Source organism: Felis catus, chromosome B2, assembly GCF_018350175.1.
Source record: "Felis catus isolate Fca126 chromosome B2, F.catus_Fca126_mat1.0, whole genome shotgun sequence".
Lineage (NCBI taxonomy): Eukaryota > Metazoa > Chordata > Mammalia > Carnivora > Felidae > Felis > Felis catus.
In genome coordinates, this window is record NC_058372.1 from 83,493,468 (window position 1) to 83,509,756 (window position 16,289).

The following is a 16,289-nucleotide window of genomic DNA, read 5'->3' on the forward strand; positions in this document are numbered from 1 at the left end:
ACTGAGAATCACAGTAACGATAATAATAGTGCTCCCAATTTGTGTCTTTAAACCATGCATTTTCTTGATTGATGTTTATACATTTTTTGTGACGTTAGGATGGGTACATGACAATATCTTCTTAGATACTAGCATAATAATTTGATAAATAACATAATAATAGATGTAACTCATGGGCAAATTAGAAAATTTTTTCTCCAAGAGCAATCTTAGTAAAGATTATGCTACCAAGAAAAATAATAAGTGAAATTGTTTTTTAATATTTCCAAGGATTAAAAATAAAAATGATGCACTTGGATATGAACATCATTAATCATTAGAACTAAAACCATATGATTGTGAGGTTTTTTTCTTTGGCTACAGGAAGGAATAACATTTATTTGCATAGCTCTCATTTTTTCACTTGCCATCCACATTGCAATAGGAATAAAATTAATGCAGACGGGCATCTATTTTCTTTGGTTTCCCAAGGCCTCTTCTGAATATGATTTCCAAAATGAATGTTTAAGAATCAGGGAACCAAAATCCACAGAAAAAACTGGAGGATTCAATCCTATTATTCAATTTATATCTGGGGAAACATCTATCAGACAATGTATAGATAGTGGCTGAAGAGAAGAAGGCTCCTTAGCTTAGGCTGTCATGGTAGCATCACTCATTGGGTGGGACAAAGGGTCTATCCTTCTAAATGAATTCCTTCACTAGAATATGGGCCATGCAACATTTAATGGATTGTTGTTAGAATGGTATGAAACGCTTGGGCAAAGTTTGCAAAAGGAAAAACTGTGACATAAAAGCAGCTAAATATCCTGCAGTTATACTAAAATTTCTTACGAGAGATTAAATTTCTGAATATATTTTGTTTTCAAAATTCACATCATATGATTTTCATTCTAAATATCTCATTCAAATGCTTTAAAGCAACATTTTGAGTTCATTAGGTACTTTCAAGCATGATACATTAGGAAGTTATTCATGCCAATACTAACAACCAGGTCTCTGTATTAACTGGGGTACAAATAATAAAAAAAAAAAAGCCAAACACTTACAATGAAAGTAAAGTTCTTCATCCCCTTCTTGGTCAGCTTTGCTATAACCACAGTGCCTAGGAAAAAAAAAATCAAATTTGTGATGATCTCAAACAATGATCTTACTTTATATATTTAAAATTCAGTACAATATACCTTAATTCCTTAACTACTTGCTAGTTAGAGCAATAAACAACATGCAGAAACTTCTTGCCCATAGTTATGAACTCATTAATAATATAGTAACTAATATGATTAAAAAACATACAGAATATAAAGTCTTGGTGTGAGACAATGTAGAAGGAACATACTTCACAGATTTAGATTTATCAATGAGTGAATAATTGTACTTTCTTCTGAAAAACAACGACAACAGCAGATTTTAAATGGTTTCCACAAACCATTAACTAAAAGAGTGAATTTCTCCCTAGGTATCTACTGTATTTATAATGAAAACCTAGCTGAATGTAACCAATAAAAATACACCCAATAGCACTTACAGTACTCATTGCTCTTAAACTAAAGGCAATGAATGATTAAGCTCACACTGTATTTGACCTTGAGAGAATGGAAATTTATTAACCTTTAGTATCTCATCCCAAAGAATGTTTGCATTTAGTATCTAACATTCTAATACACTAAATAGTAAGTAATAGGCTGACATAATTCTAAAAAATCAATACATTCTGTGTTAAAGATTAGAACAAATCTGTGTTCTACCTTCTCCCAATGATGAAGCCAAAGACCATGAACACCAGAATGATGGTCCCTGCCACTGCAACCACAGCAATGATAATAACGGGATTCTGTTCACTGGAGACCGCTGTTGCTGTAAACGGAGAAAAAGAGGCTCAGAAACACTCAATGCCATGTAAGAACTTGAGAGGGTAAACAAAATCTTATGAATAAGAGGTGTCTATGCTATTTAATTTACCTTTTACCTCTAATCTTAAATAAATGCATTACATTGTAATGATATAGATTTCAATAAATGTTTATTTTTTGCATTTTAAGGGCATGGTAAGGACAAACTTTCACCTGTTTTATATTCCTCAGTTATAAAAGACACCCACAAAATGCCTTATTGAATGGCTATCCCCTGCTTAGTTGTTGAAAACTTAGTTATAACTCAACAGAGAGAGATCTTTGATGTACAGTTGTATTAAATCTCCATTTTTTCCCCAGCAAAGTATTTTATCTCTGTGTCTTTTTCTCATATGTAAAAAGGAAACAAAACATATACTCTGCATTTTCCAAAGCAGAAAAGTGCTTTATCTCTCATATCATCAATATAAAATAAAAATCATCATGGAATCATAGTAAATCATCATGGATTTATAATCTATCATAATTTAGGAAAAAGATGAGCAGAATCATTTGTTCTAATTTGACAAAGTATGCAATATACACATTTGAGAATTTAAGATTACAGAGGAGGTAGGCTATTTATGAAAGAGCAAACATTGCACGAGTACTTTAAAAAAACAGTTTAGTATTATCTAATTGCAAAAACCTCCTGTGCAATGCTGTGATTCTTGTATGCCTCTTAAGGCAAGCCCAGCCGGACCTTTCTGAGAGTCTCTTTGGGAACAGTGTGTGTTTCCATGTCCTTCAAAACAGCCTGATTCCGATTCTTCAAGTCACAAGGCCTTCTCACTTCCATTTTTCCAAATTAGTAAAGTTTTACTTATACGAGAATTCGTAACTGTCGTATTTTCCCCAGAGTATTATATTTCTAATACTATTACAGACTTGATAAAACAATCAAAGGAATACAAAAACAACAAAATGTATATTCCAATGAATGATCCAGTTGCAAAATGCCATTTAACATATAATGTCAGGATAATATAGTTTGCTTATTGCTGAAACAGTCAACAGCTGCAATCTTTAATATGAGGTAGGATGGAAAATACTCCTCTTTCTTGGTGGTGGCAAGGGACTGAGTCTCCAGAGCGGTAAATCATACGTAGGCAGAGTAGGTTTTGCCACAATAGGCTGTGTCAAGTTTTTTCTGATTGGCTTTTCTCTGTTTTATCTATATTTTCCTTTTGACAACTCATTTCTTAATTTTGTATACCTATGCTAACTGTACATAGATCTTAGATTGAAAAACAGCGAGGTAGCTCTGGTGTAATGGTTTCCAGACAAAGATGTATACAGACTTCCTAACTCAGCACCTGCTGATTTACTCCCTGAGGGAATTAAACAAAGTGGGGGCGGGAGGAAGAAGAAAAAGAAAACAACTTTTAGACTTTGATTTCTGAATTGCAGCCTATTATTATTCAACAAAGAAAAGATTTGAAGTATTTTTTTTATTTGGGTTTAAAAAAACAATTTTATCTTTCTTCTCTCTCTCTCTCTCTCTCTCTCTCTCTCTCTCTCTCTATATATATATATATATATATATATATATATAGTAGTTCTGTTCATGAGGGAGGAAAAAATTATACACGTATGTGTAGAAATTGTTTCCATCCAATCCATGTGCCCCTGGGTCTAATTCTTTGCTTGTCTCAGGCTCAGCTCTGCCTTAGCTTCAGAAAGAAAACTCCAATGAGAAAACTGAATGATGATTAGAATTTGTGAATATTTATACGTTTTTCTAGATAGTCAGGGTCACACTTTAATCTTTCCACAGTCAACATTTATGGTTAATATTTTCATCTATTTCATGGGTAATAAAATTTTAAAGTAATTTGTAAGTGTCACAATCACCACACCATGGTTTCAAAATTGTAAAAACATCAGTATTGACTCTGAATAGACAGGGATTTTAGGATATACAGGCAATAGAATAATCTCTTTAATTTCTCTATTCAAACACTGCTCCAGTGACCTCTTTGACGGCATCTCTTTTGCCCTCCTTCCAAGCATAGTGAATCACTGTTTCCTAGCACTCTGATAGGATTGGGCCATGCATTCCACCAGTGCTGAACTGTATGGCAGAATTTGCATGTAAGTTTCTGTCTTTCACTAAACTTTAAACAGAGCATTACTGTGTTATATGTCTCTGTGCATCCCTAACTCATACCTCAGCACCTTGTGCCAAATCAGCAGTTCTCAAAGGATGGTCTGTACACCTAAGAGTGCCTCAAGAGTTTGATTTGCAGGGTCAAAACTATTTTATGTGATACGATGTTATTTGCCTTTTTCACTCTCATGTGCTCACAGGTGCACAGCTGAGTTTTGCAGAAGTTACATGACATGTGACAAAAACATTACTCTGATGGCTAATGAAATGTGTGTTTGTGTGTTTTATTAAAAATTTCTGTTTTAATTTCTAATGGTGAATATCGATAGATATAATCCAAGTAATCAAAATGTCTTTGGAGATCCTCAATATATATCTGTGTGTGTGTGTGTGTGTGTGTGTGTGTGTGTGTGTGTGTGTATTTTTTTTTTTTTTTTAAGTAGGCTTCATGCCCCAGAGTGGAGGGAGCCCAACGCAGGGCTTGAACTCACGAACCTGAGATCAAGACCTGAGCCAAGATCGAGTTGGATGCTTACCTATCTGAGCCATCCATGCACCCTTCAATATGTTTTTTAATAGAACAAAAGCTGGAGAATGGTTATGCTAAATAAATAAAAACTGACTTGAGACTTTCTGTGTGTACTCTGTATACATTAACTTGGGTAATATTCATAAAACCCTATGAGTTAGGTGCTACTATCCCAGAATTAGGGTCTGGGAAGGTGCTCATGCAAAGTCTCACAACTGGCCATGAAAGAACTAAGATGAGAAACCAGGCATGTGTCTACGAGCACTGACGGATAGTGATAATCTGTTCTATGCTGATGACCACAAGGTATTCATTCCTTGCTTATTTGCTGAGTGCCTTCTATGTGTCAAGCACTAATGATAGACACTGGCAAGACAATAGTAAGGAAAAGAGATATGGATAACTCTTTCATCAACTTTACATTCTAGTGGGAGAAAATATTCTGATGATAAAAATTGCAAATTCTCTCAAACACAAAAATCCAGTTTTAACATTCATTTCATATGATCATTCAGGTTCTACTACTTCATCTTATTTACTTCATTTTTTAAATAATGAAAATAATATCTATGAATCTCAGCACTCAATATAAAATAGTTTGTCCCAAGATTTTCCTATTATGAAGTCAGCACAATGCACGTATTCATTTTGAGCTTTCAAAACGAGAGGTTTAACTGATAAAGAATGATTAGGTGGATGTGAGATAACAAATTAATATTTCTAATTTAAGATTAAACTATTCATAAATAGTATTTTATTATATTAGAAATTACAAAGTGGGGCGCCTGGGTGGCTCAGTCGGTTAAGTGGCCGACTTCAGCTCATGTCATGATCTCGCGGTCCGTGAGTTCGAGCCCTGCGTCGGGCTCTGTGCTGACCGCTCAGAGCCTGGAGCCTGTTTCTGATTCTGTGTCTCCCACTCTCTCTGATCCTCCCCCATTCATGGTCTGTCTCTCTCTGTCTCAAAAATAAATAAACGAGGGGGCGCCTGGGTGGCGCAGTCCGTTAAGTGTCCAACTTCAGCCAGGTCACAATCTCGCGCGGTCCGTGAGTTCGAGCCCCGCATCAGGCTCTGGGCTGATGGCTCAGAGCCTGGAGCCTGTTTCCGATTCTGTGTCTCCCTCTCTCTCTGCCCTCCCCTGTTCATGCTCTGTCTCTCTCTGTCCCAAAAATAAATAAACGTTGAAAAAAAAATAAATAAATAAACGTTAAAAAAAATTAAAAAAAAATTAAAAAAAAGAAATTACAAAGTAATATCATGAAATAAGTCTAAGTTGAAAACTACTAGAACATTTAGTACAAGACCACTTATATGTTTAAATGTTGAAATCTTAAAATGCTTTGAGGTTTTGTGGCCGTTGAATTTAGATATTCTCATTTTTAATCTTAGATACTCCATTTTAAAAAGGTAATAAAGAATAATGGCATTAAGCTTGTCACACAAAATTATATGACATTTTCCCAACTGATACTTTTGTATCTATAATTCTATATGAATGATTTGTATTTCAAATTTATTATAATGTATGTTTCATTATTTGAGGTTCTGAGAGTTACTGGTTAATTTAAAAATATAACAAAATATTTTGGAAAAAGAATACCGTTAGCAAACCTAACAAACATTCATTAATCAAAGAATATTTGTCAATTTGCCTTTTAAAAGCTGTTTAAAAATATTTTCCCGAAGTCAAAATAATTGATCGAAATTGTACTGATTTAATTTACCTAAAAACTTTTTATTAGAACTTGAGGAAAGAAAAATCACATAATGTTTTTTAGCTCATCGTTGTTTAGAATATTGTGAGAGGGGCACCTGGGCAGCTCATCCAGTCAAGCATCTGACTCTTGATTTTGGCTCAGGTCATGACCTCACGGTTGATTCGTGCCCTGTGTTGGGCTCTGTGCTGACAGTGCGGAGCCTGTTTGGGATTCTTTCCCTCTCTCTCTGGCCCTCCTACAAGTGCACGTGCACTCTCTCTGTCTCTCTCTCAAAATAAATAAGTAGACATTTAAAAAATAGAGAGAGAGATCCTTGTGGGAACACTACACCGGCAAGGAGATGAGAAGGTAACAGTTGGGGGAACCCTGTGCCTGAACAGTAACATCGGGAGAAATCAAGAACTCCAAAAGATAGAAACACACCCCAAGATCTCAGCTAAGTGAGAAACAACCAGAGCAGTCCTCGAGCTGTTCTGAACTTGCACTCTGGACATGCATTCCAACATACATCTGCCTATTTGTGATACACTATAGACACATGCATTTTTGTTATCTTCTGCTGAATTATAAAGCAAAACAATGATAATTCAAGATACTGGTGATGTTGTGTTTTTAAGATCAGTGGTTGATACAGAGATATTCATTTTAATTATTAATATTTCACATACACTTTGAATATATTCTTTAGTATGCTTGAAGCATTTATAAGAGATGAAAAGAGATGATAAAAATAACAATAAATACAGTTTCTAAGATCTTCTTTCTCAACTGCAATTTTTGAAATCATTGCTAACAGGCAAGGAGCTTAAATTAACATGGATTTTTATAGATGCATCTTTCTCTGGCCCATCCTGTGTATATCCTGGCTTCATTTGGGGGTTTCTGTGAAGGAGCACCTTTGACTGACACAACCAGAATAATACTGCTTTGGATTCTACAAAAACAGCTTGTGTCAATACCCAATTGAACAAGTGCTGTTTCTATTTCTAACGTCATCTTTTCCAAATAAACCCAGTATGTATTAAAGAGACTAATATAAATTAAAAAATTCTAACACTGAGAAACAAAACATTGAATTTTCAATTCTTATTCTGTCTAACCTTTACAAAGGACATATTTATGCACATATATTCACCTTTAAATATAAAAATAATCTTGAACCAAATCATCACCCTCAATATTGGAAAAAATATGACAGAGGTAATAGAGAGTAAGAATCCAAACCAAAGGTGGTAATTACCTTCAAACATTTTACCTGTAGCTTCCTCTAGTGTAGCAACATCAAGTCTGGGGCTGTAATTTCCATAACCAGCAGCAGTAAAAGCCCGAATCTGGAAAACATACACTGTTCCTGGCTTCAGGTTATTAATGGAAGCTGAAGTGGACTTGGTTTTTACTGTTGAATAGGTCCGTTCCCTTTGATCCTAGAAACAATATATTCAGGGAATATTTAATTGTAATTGCAACCAGGCAATTTGACAGGCAATTCTTGCAATTTATTTCAATTTACTGCATTGTTTTTATAAAGGCTACATTGTGCCCTGTGGAATATTGTAACATTGAGTTGTTTCTGAGATAATATAAAATGTAAATGTGAACACATGCCTTTGTTCTATAAGTTTCAAAGAGAAATAATTTTGTTAGACCATTTATATGTTTTTGAGCTTTTGCTTTGTTGGTAGAGGGCACAGTGGCAAGAACTATTTAGCCATAAATATAATCAAAAGTCCTATTGACCAAAACCTGGGTACACTTATAAAATCTATGGGTTAGTAGAGGTCTTCCCTTCATAATGTAGTTCTTTTAATATTTTTCCTGAATGTTATTTAGCAAGCAAAAGGCCATGTGTGAAAAATGAAGAAAGCTATTAACTCAAGAAATTTAATGCATACCACCACCATACTGACATATCAATTGCTTTCATTAAAAACTACATTTCTCACCGAATAAAACTTTTACAAAATAGTACTTAATGGAATATTTTAAATTAAAACTATCAGTATAAAAGTTAAAGTATTATAAAATTTATGGTTTGATATTTTAAACATCTCTCAGTTCAAGTTCCTCATTTTCCAGATATGAAAACTGAGGCTTGCAGAGTTTAAAAATGTCTTTACATATTATATATGATAAGTTAAGAATGAAATAAGTATAAAAATTCAAGAATATAAAAAACTCCATCAAAACTTTCATCAAATGAAAAAAAATTAAAGCTTAATTGATATGACTCTAATGGGCTTTTTATTTAAAAAGCTATAAAAACTAGCCATCAAAATATACAATTTTAGACAGTTTCTTATTTGTTCTATAATAAATAGTTGTTTACAATAAAACTATTCATTGAAATCTGAAAATGTCAGTCTGGTTGTTTGATTTGCCTTTACACTGATATTTGCAAAAGTATAAATAAATGTACACTATATTCAGTGAGGCCGATTTGTGATTGTCTTAATTATAATCATTTATAAAAATGACTGTTGGTATTATAAATATATATTTATCTCAAATAGAAGAACTAGGCATAACTGATATTAGATGACATAATGACATATAGAGATCACATGCTTACGTACGTTACAATGCAATACTATTATTCTGTTGTAATAATTGCCTAATATGTAAGTTCAGCAAATGTAGATACAATCCGTTTTTATCATGAAAAATAGAAGAGAAACTATTTGAACAAATTTGCCCCCAAGCAAGGATTTGCAAAATATTTTGTCGCATTGTGAGAAACTTTACTTTCATTTACCACCTAACATATTTTTAAAATGTACTTTACTGCTTTTGAAATCTGATGAAATTTCAGGAGAGAATACAACTGTTAGTGTTTACTGGAAAACAGATATAACAAAACAAACATTAAAAACAATGATTCCCTCAGAAACACATTTGATAGGGTAAAAAATGTATTCCCTGGTACAAAAATAAGGTATTTAAAATGTCAGTTTGGCCATGGAAGTCATGAATGCATAATGAAAATAATAAGCAAAAATACTGTAAACTTAATCTGAACATTGAAACTAATCTTAAGCTATATTTTCTTCAAAGGGAAAAATATATCTATTGCCAATGCACTGTATGCAATTTAAATTATTCAATAAAGTCAATTCAGCCCCCAAGTTTTTCCAAAGCCTTTAGGATCCTATTTTGGAATTCTGTCTAAATGGCTAAAAAGGTTATGCGTACTATGGCATTTTAGCTAACTTACTTAAGTCAATAAGTAACACTGAATTAATAATATATTGATATTACTTATAATTGCTAATATTAATAATTATTAATTACTAATAGTAATATTAGTAATAATAATAGTTTCTGTGCTTCAAACCTTGAACCAGGTCTTTCTATAAGGTGGAGCCTAGGTAATAATTTGTGAAAAGGGTGCCCAGCCCCCTTCAGATGGGTCAGAAATAAATCCACTCATACCACTCAGTTAGATCTCTACTAAAATTCAGCCATTTTGGAGAGATTAAAGGGCAGTGCTTGGGTTTCAGCCATCCTATTTTTCATGGAGAAGGGAGTGCGAAGAAGTGGTTGATATGATTAGTATAACATATGTGGAATAAATTCCAGGAGGAATTAAAGGGAGTGGAATATCATCATTTGCTTCTGCAGTTTGGAGAAACTACATTATTTATTACAGAAAATATTTGTATGTTTTCAAATTACTAAATTACTTGAGGCCACCATCATTATCACTGAAACCATGTACTTAAGAAATCCATAGACATAAGAAATCATTAAGGGCCTAGAGATCCTAAAAGAACTGTTTTTTGAAAAAAAAAATGCATTGGGCTGTGTGGTTTCTGTGGTACTAAAACATCCTGCATCTAATTATGTATCAAAAATTGAACAAATATACTGCCAGTGGAATATTTTCCTTTGTGTAACACAGGTACTTAATACACAGAAATCGTCATTATAATGATGAACCCTAGATGCAGGAAGATGGTCATTAAAAATGGCTAAAATTCACTCCGCATTTCCAAATAGCTCCAAACAGTTGGCATAATGACCAAGTTTAGTCTACACTGCAGTAGGACGACACGAGACACATTGGCTGCACATTTCAGTTGCTCTTAGCACTTACTTTCTCGTAATACTTGATTTCATATTCTGTGATGACTCCATTGGGATGCTCGGGCTCTTGCCAGGAAAGTTCCACACTCCGCTGCAGCACCCTTTCCTTCATCACTCCGCTCACTTGCGAGGGAGCTGTTTGGACAAGACATGTCAATAAACAATGAGAAAATTCACTGGATGCCTCAAATCAAATGTCACAACCGATCAGTCCCATGCTGTGCCAGTTTCATTAAGGTAAAAGAAAGCACCTTTTCATAGCTCACAATTCAGAAGCTAATGAATATTCAAATAGGACCTTATTACTGTTCATAAACCTTAATAGAAATTTAAATTAAAGTGCAAACAGCAGAAGATAGCATTGTTCAAGTTAGTGAAAAATGGAAATGATGGGGCTGAGAATGACAATTAAGCAAATGAATGCTAATTAAGGCTACAAAATATGATTTCAGATTAATCTCCAGTGATAAACTAAGTCCAAATATTTACTTCACATGCAATGGCAATACACTTTTTAAAAGAAAAAAGTACTTTAATATTGTGGAATACAAATGGCTACTTCAGTGTTCAATTAAAGGGACAGCAGCTTTTAGAAATGTTTTTATGTTTTAACTGTGTGTGTGTGTGTGTGTGTGTGTGTGTGTGTGTGTGTGTGTTTGTGCATGTGTGTGTGTGTATTCCCAAAGAATTCCAATTAACCTTGGGAAAAATTTTTTACACTTCATTAGGTCAAGATGCAGGAGGACGCTAAAGCTGCCGCCACTTCAATACGTGGGTGAACATACACACACGCAGACGCTTGCACATGTAATTTCTACGTACGTAACCTAGGTTTCAAGCTTTGATAGAAGTAATTCAAACCATGGTTTTGCTCTCTCTTTCTATATAGATAATAATATGCTTAGAGCCCTTTCATTCTAATTAGTGGCATATACTCTTTTTGGTAGCTAACACTGTGGAATGTAGCAAACTAATTTGCTCTGTCTAATTTGCTCGGTGATGATTAACTAGTTGTCTCCTCTGTCTAAATGAGTAGCTGCACTGGCTTGGCTGAATTTCAGTGGGGTCATTATGTTCCATGTATCATGCTCTATCTCATTCTGTAAAATATTTTCAGGCTGTTAATTTAATTTTCAGATGTCTAAAATTGTTAATAATCTTGCTGACAGAAAAGCAATTATACGGGGCCGGGGCTGTTTAAGCAGGCTTCTGATGTTTATCCCTTTGACTTCATTTTGTTTCTTCTACTTCTTAATATTTTCTTGTATCAATGTCTAGGAAACACATTTTTCACTTCTTTCCGGCTTGGCGATTTTGAGGGAAGCACATGGATGATGCATGATTCCCATTTCCTCTCAGATTACTAACAGAAGCATAACTAGGGCAGATTAAGTGGAACAACTCTCCCTTTAGGGCGATGCAGCTGAAGTACTCAACAGACTGTGTTTACAGACTAAATGCGTTTCTGATATGTTTCCAATGAAACAAAGTTCTAATAAGAACTCTTATTTTTGCCATGACTTTTAAAACCTGAATATATGCAGTAAAGAAGAATTTGTTTCTACAGTGATTTGTCTATCCATCCAGAACATGCTTAGCATATTTTCAGCCGCCTGGGATGTTCGAGAGGCTGCTTCCGCAAGCTATAGCCCGGGGAAACACAAACCCCAATGAATTTTGAGGTGCAAAACTACTTAGCAAAAAATTTCCAATAACCTAATTTACTTAAGATCATTCCGAAAAATCTGTATGTAAACTTTAGTAAAAAATAGAATGGAGCACAGGTAAGAATACTACAATAGTCAGTAACACGGAATTAGTCAGTAAGGCTGCCAGCCTCTGATCAGGGTTTAGGATATGACGTGTGCCACTTGGAAATACATGTACTGGAAAACAGGTACAGAGCTAGGAGATGCCATGTAGGTCCTTTTCAAACAACACAGACAGCTGAATGTGATTTTCAATGTCAAGCAAACTGTAGCACATTTTGCTTAGTTTGTATCCTAAATAGTAAGGCGAAGAGACACCGAATTCCTCAAGGAATGGAGGAGACGTGGGGGATATAGATGTGCCTCATTTAGTTTCTGACATGTCACAGCAATATCTAAGTATAGAATGAGATTTGATTTCTGCAGGTTACACATTAAAATTATATTCATTATTTCATCCTGGAAAAGAATTTTTACCAATAAATTTATGGTAACTGAGGATGGGGGGGAGATGTCAAAAATACATTTGTAATATATAGTATTTTTATCACAGCATTAAAAGCAACTGTACTACAATGTATTTTCCCTCTTTTGTGCATGGAGTCATCTGTGAATGACTATACTCCTGATTTTCTGTACATTTCCTTTTTAAAAATGTGTCCCTTGCCGATACTATATCGAGTCACACATTTAAGAGGGTCAGAGCTAGAAGTATTAGCACATGGCCCTTGAGAATAGATAAATTGCATGATAGGAAATATCTTTGTCTGTCTTACGTCCTTCAAGTACAACATTTTGGTACAGGAGAATTGATAATATTTTCCCTTGAGTTTCAATATTTTAGGCATAAAGATCTACAGTTCATAAACAAAACCATCTCTAAGCTAGTCAGATTCTAACACGATCACTATTTTCAGACAAAGTTATATGTAAAAGTAAAATTGAAATGACATCAGGCTCTTTAATCTTAAGACACAATGATTACTAGGATTACTATGTTTGATCTAAATTAATCACATTGTAACAATTTCACTAATACACTCACTCTTACACCAAAATATCCAATTAACTGCAGTCTGAAGTTCATTTTGGAAAGAAATGTATGCAACTAAATTATATACATACTTAAGACCCAATTAGGTGTGATGACATTTAAATTATATTTTTGTAATTAGCAAAGTGAAACAAAATATATTGTAATTGGAATTGATGAGAAGCTAATAAATAGTAACCAACAATAGTAAATTTATTAAATTGGAAAATGTGGGCAAACAAATACTACAAAGAAGGGAGCTTCTACATATGAATTTTTAATAGGGTTTCTAACAAATGATTAACAGATTCATATCTCACCTAAGTTTCTAGCAATTCTAAAATATAAAAATTAATTTCAACTGAAGAAACTTTTCTTTGCCCCTAAAAAGTCTCAGGACTTACGGGGGACACATATGGAGTCTGTACAATTGACAGTGAAAGACAATCTTAGGAAATTCAGAAAATGCTTTCTGAGGTTCAAATGGAAAATCTCAGCAACAGAAGAACAAAGTTGATAAAGTTGATGCAAAAGGAAATCAAAAGTCTAATAACAGGCCAAAAGGCAAAATCTGTGGGCTGCAGTTATTAGTGTAAGGCTTTGAATTTATTATTTATTTATTTATTTTTTAATGTTTATTTATTTCTGAGGAAGAGAGAGAGAGAGAGACAGAGACACAGAGTGAATGAGAGAGGGGCAGAGAGAGAGGGAGACACCAAATCTGAAGCAGGCTCCAGGCTCTGAGCTGTCAGCATAGAGCCCGACGCGGGGCTTGAAATCACAAACTGTGAGATCATGACCTGAGCCGAAGTTGGACGTCCAGCCGACTGAGCCACCCAGGTGCCCAAAGGCTTTGAATTTAAACATAATCAGTAAGCATGGTAGGTTTATGTACAGACCTGAACCAATCAACATTTTACAGATTTTGAGCTTCATGCCCTTGTGTATGATTTTTGATCTTAATCAATGTCTAATTAAAATTCAAGTACAACAAACATAGTTAAATTACAAGGGGAAAATATTCATAAGGGCTCCATTTTTTCCCACTAAAATATTAAATTTACCTATATGCATGGAAAAATTTTCCAGCATGAAAGGGGGGAAAAGACAATTTAAAAACATTGTATAATAGGCAAATGGCACTCTAAAGATGTCCATATTCTAATTTCTGGAACATGTGAATATGCAATTACATGGCAAAAGGGACACTGCAGATGTAATTAAGGTTACAGACCTCACGATAAAGATATTATTCTGGATCGTTGCCAGGGGGCCTAATCTAATCACATCAGCCCTTAGGAGCAGAGGAATTTCTCCAGCCAGGGTCAGAGAGATGCCGCAGAAGGAGGAGTCAGAGAGATTTGAAACATGAAAGAAAATCAACTTCCCATTGCTGGAGGAGCCACAGGAGAAATATGAGAAAATATGGAGGCAGACTTATGGATCAAAGACTGACCCTGGTTCACATAGGAAGGGAAATGGAGGCCACAATTCCACCAGTTCAAAAGCTCTGAATTCTGATAACAACATGGATGAACTTGGAAGTGGATCTTCCCCGGAACTCCAGATAAGAGTACAGCCCAGCTAATGACCTGATTTCAGCCAGGGAAGCTGGCAATCGAGAACCCAGCTGAGCCCCATTGCACCTAGACTTCTGACCCACAGAACTAGAAAATAATGAATGGGTGTTGCTTTAAGGTTTTTTGTGGTAGTTTTTATAGTAGCCATAGAAAACTAATACACATATTAAAAATATATAAATAGACTTACTGGAATTTTAATGAAGTCTATGAATAAAGGTTAGTGGTAGGATAGTTTAATAATGTGATCTATCAGACTTTATGTTGAAATAGCATAGAGTCAAGGAACTTTTATCTTAATTAGGACTCAAAATGCAATGTCTTACAGAAAAAAAAAATCTCCAATATACATTTGGAAGAAACGTGTGTGTGCGTGTGTGTGTGTGTGTGTGTGTGTGTGTGTGTGTGTGTGTGGGGTAGAACTTCAATGAAGCTAGTGAATTTGATTTTGAATTTAAAAAGTAATTTATTTGTACTAAAAATTATTTTTACTATAGTTAAATGTTCTCAATGAATTTCAATAAAGAATGGTGGGTGAAATTGGGGCGCCTGGGTGTCTCAGTCGGTTGAGTATCCGACGTCGGCTCAGGTCATGATCCTGCAGTTTGTGGGTTCGATCCCTGTATCGGGCTCTGTGCTGACAGTTCAGTCTGGAGTCTGCTTCAGATTCTGTGTCTCCCTCTTTCTCTGCCCCTCTCCCACTCACGCTCTCAATCTCTCTCTCAGAAATAAATAAACATTAAAAAAAGAAAAAGAAAAACTTTAAGAAGGGTGGGTGAAAAAATAATATTTGTATTTCTAAACAATACAATGAGGTAGGATGGGTCAATAAGCATGAAATGACCTTTTACCATTCATCTCAAGTTGTTAAATCTACTGACTTTTGTTAGATTTCCATTAGGTAAATACAAAAAGTGAAAATGAAGATATTTTTAGAACACAGTCAAATGCATATCTAACAATAGAATAATAGTCTTTACTTAATGCTTTGTTGCTATCCAGTATGAAATTCATTTTTAACAATCCCTTGAAATAACAAATATGTGTATTATTAGGAGCTTAGTATTTTATAACACAACTTTTAGCTTTTTCACTCTTCCTCACAGATGTTTCATTTTTACACTGCAGGACAAACATATAAAAATATAGAGAAATTTATTTCAATAACAAACACTAGGCCACAAGTATATATGATTCTGTGGAGTATCATGTAACGTATCAATTCCACTTTTAGGGTAAGTTAGAATACATAAAAAATTCTAACATGTGATTTCACTAAACTTCAATTTCTTCCTGGCTCAGAAAAAAATAGAGTCACTAATAATATTGTGAGCAGTAAATATAAAATTTTATGTGAAAGAAAAAGCACAGGGACTAGGGGCAATTGAGTCTGCAGCAATTACAAACAATCCATTTGCAATAGATGTCTGTCAAATTACTTTTGGTTGGATAGAAGCATGATCTATGACTAAAACAAACATAAAGTCTGTAAGTAGTTGAAAAAAATAAGTTAATCTTTTTCAAAATTAAATTACATAAATTGCATTGCTATCTTATTCAACACACCAATTAGGATGGTGATGTTTTATTTGAAATGTAAAATATACAATATCACAAATAAGATACATCATAGA

At 34.3% G+C, this 16,289-nt stretch overlaps 1 protein-coding gene across 5 annotated transcripts in view; it reads right to left on the minus strand.

Moving 5' to 3' along the window:
• EPHA7 (EPH receptor A7) overlaps positions 1-16,289 on the minus strand; it is a 171,927-nt gene that overhangs the window by 21,616 nt on the left and 134,022 nt on the right. For 3 of the 5 annotated variants that reach the window (XM_045057855.1, XM_011282457.4, XM_045057858.1), the window contains exons 6-9: positions 10,344-10,468; positions 7,491-7,674; positions 1,749-1,857; positions 1,050-1,105 (exon numbers count right to left, since the gene is read on the minus strand). In XM_045057855.1, coding sequence (XP_044913790.1) covers positions 1,050-1,105; positions 1,749-1,857; positions 7,491-7,674; positions 10,344-10,468 — 474 coding nt within the window. The remainder of the gene's footprint in view (positions 1-1,049; positions 1,106-1,748; positions 1,858-7,490; positions 7,675-10,343; positions 10,469-16,289) is intronic. The other 2 variants (XM_045057857.1, XM_045057856.1) reach the window with 1 other exon arrangement.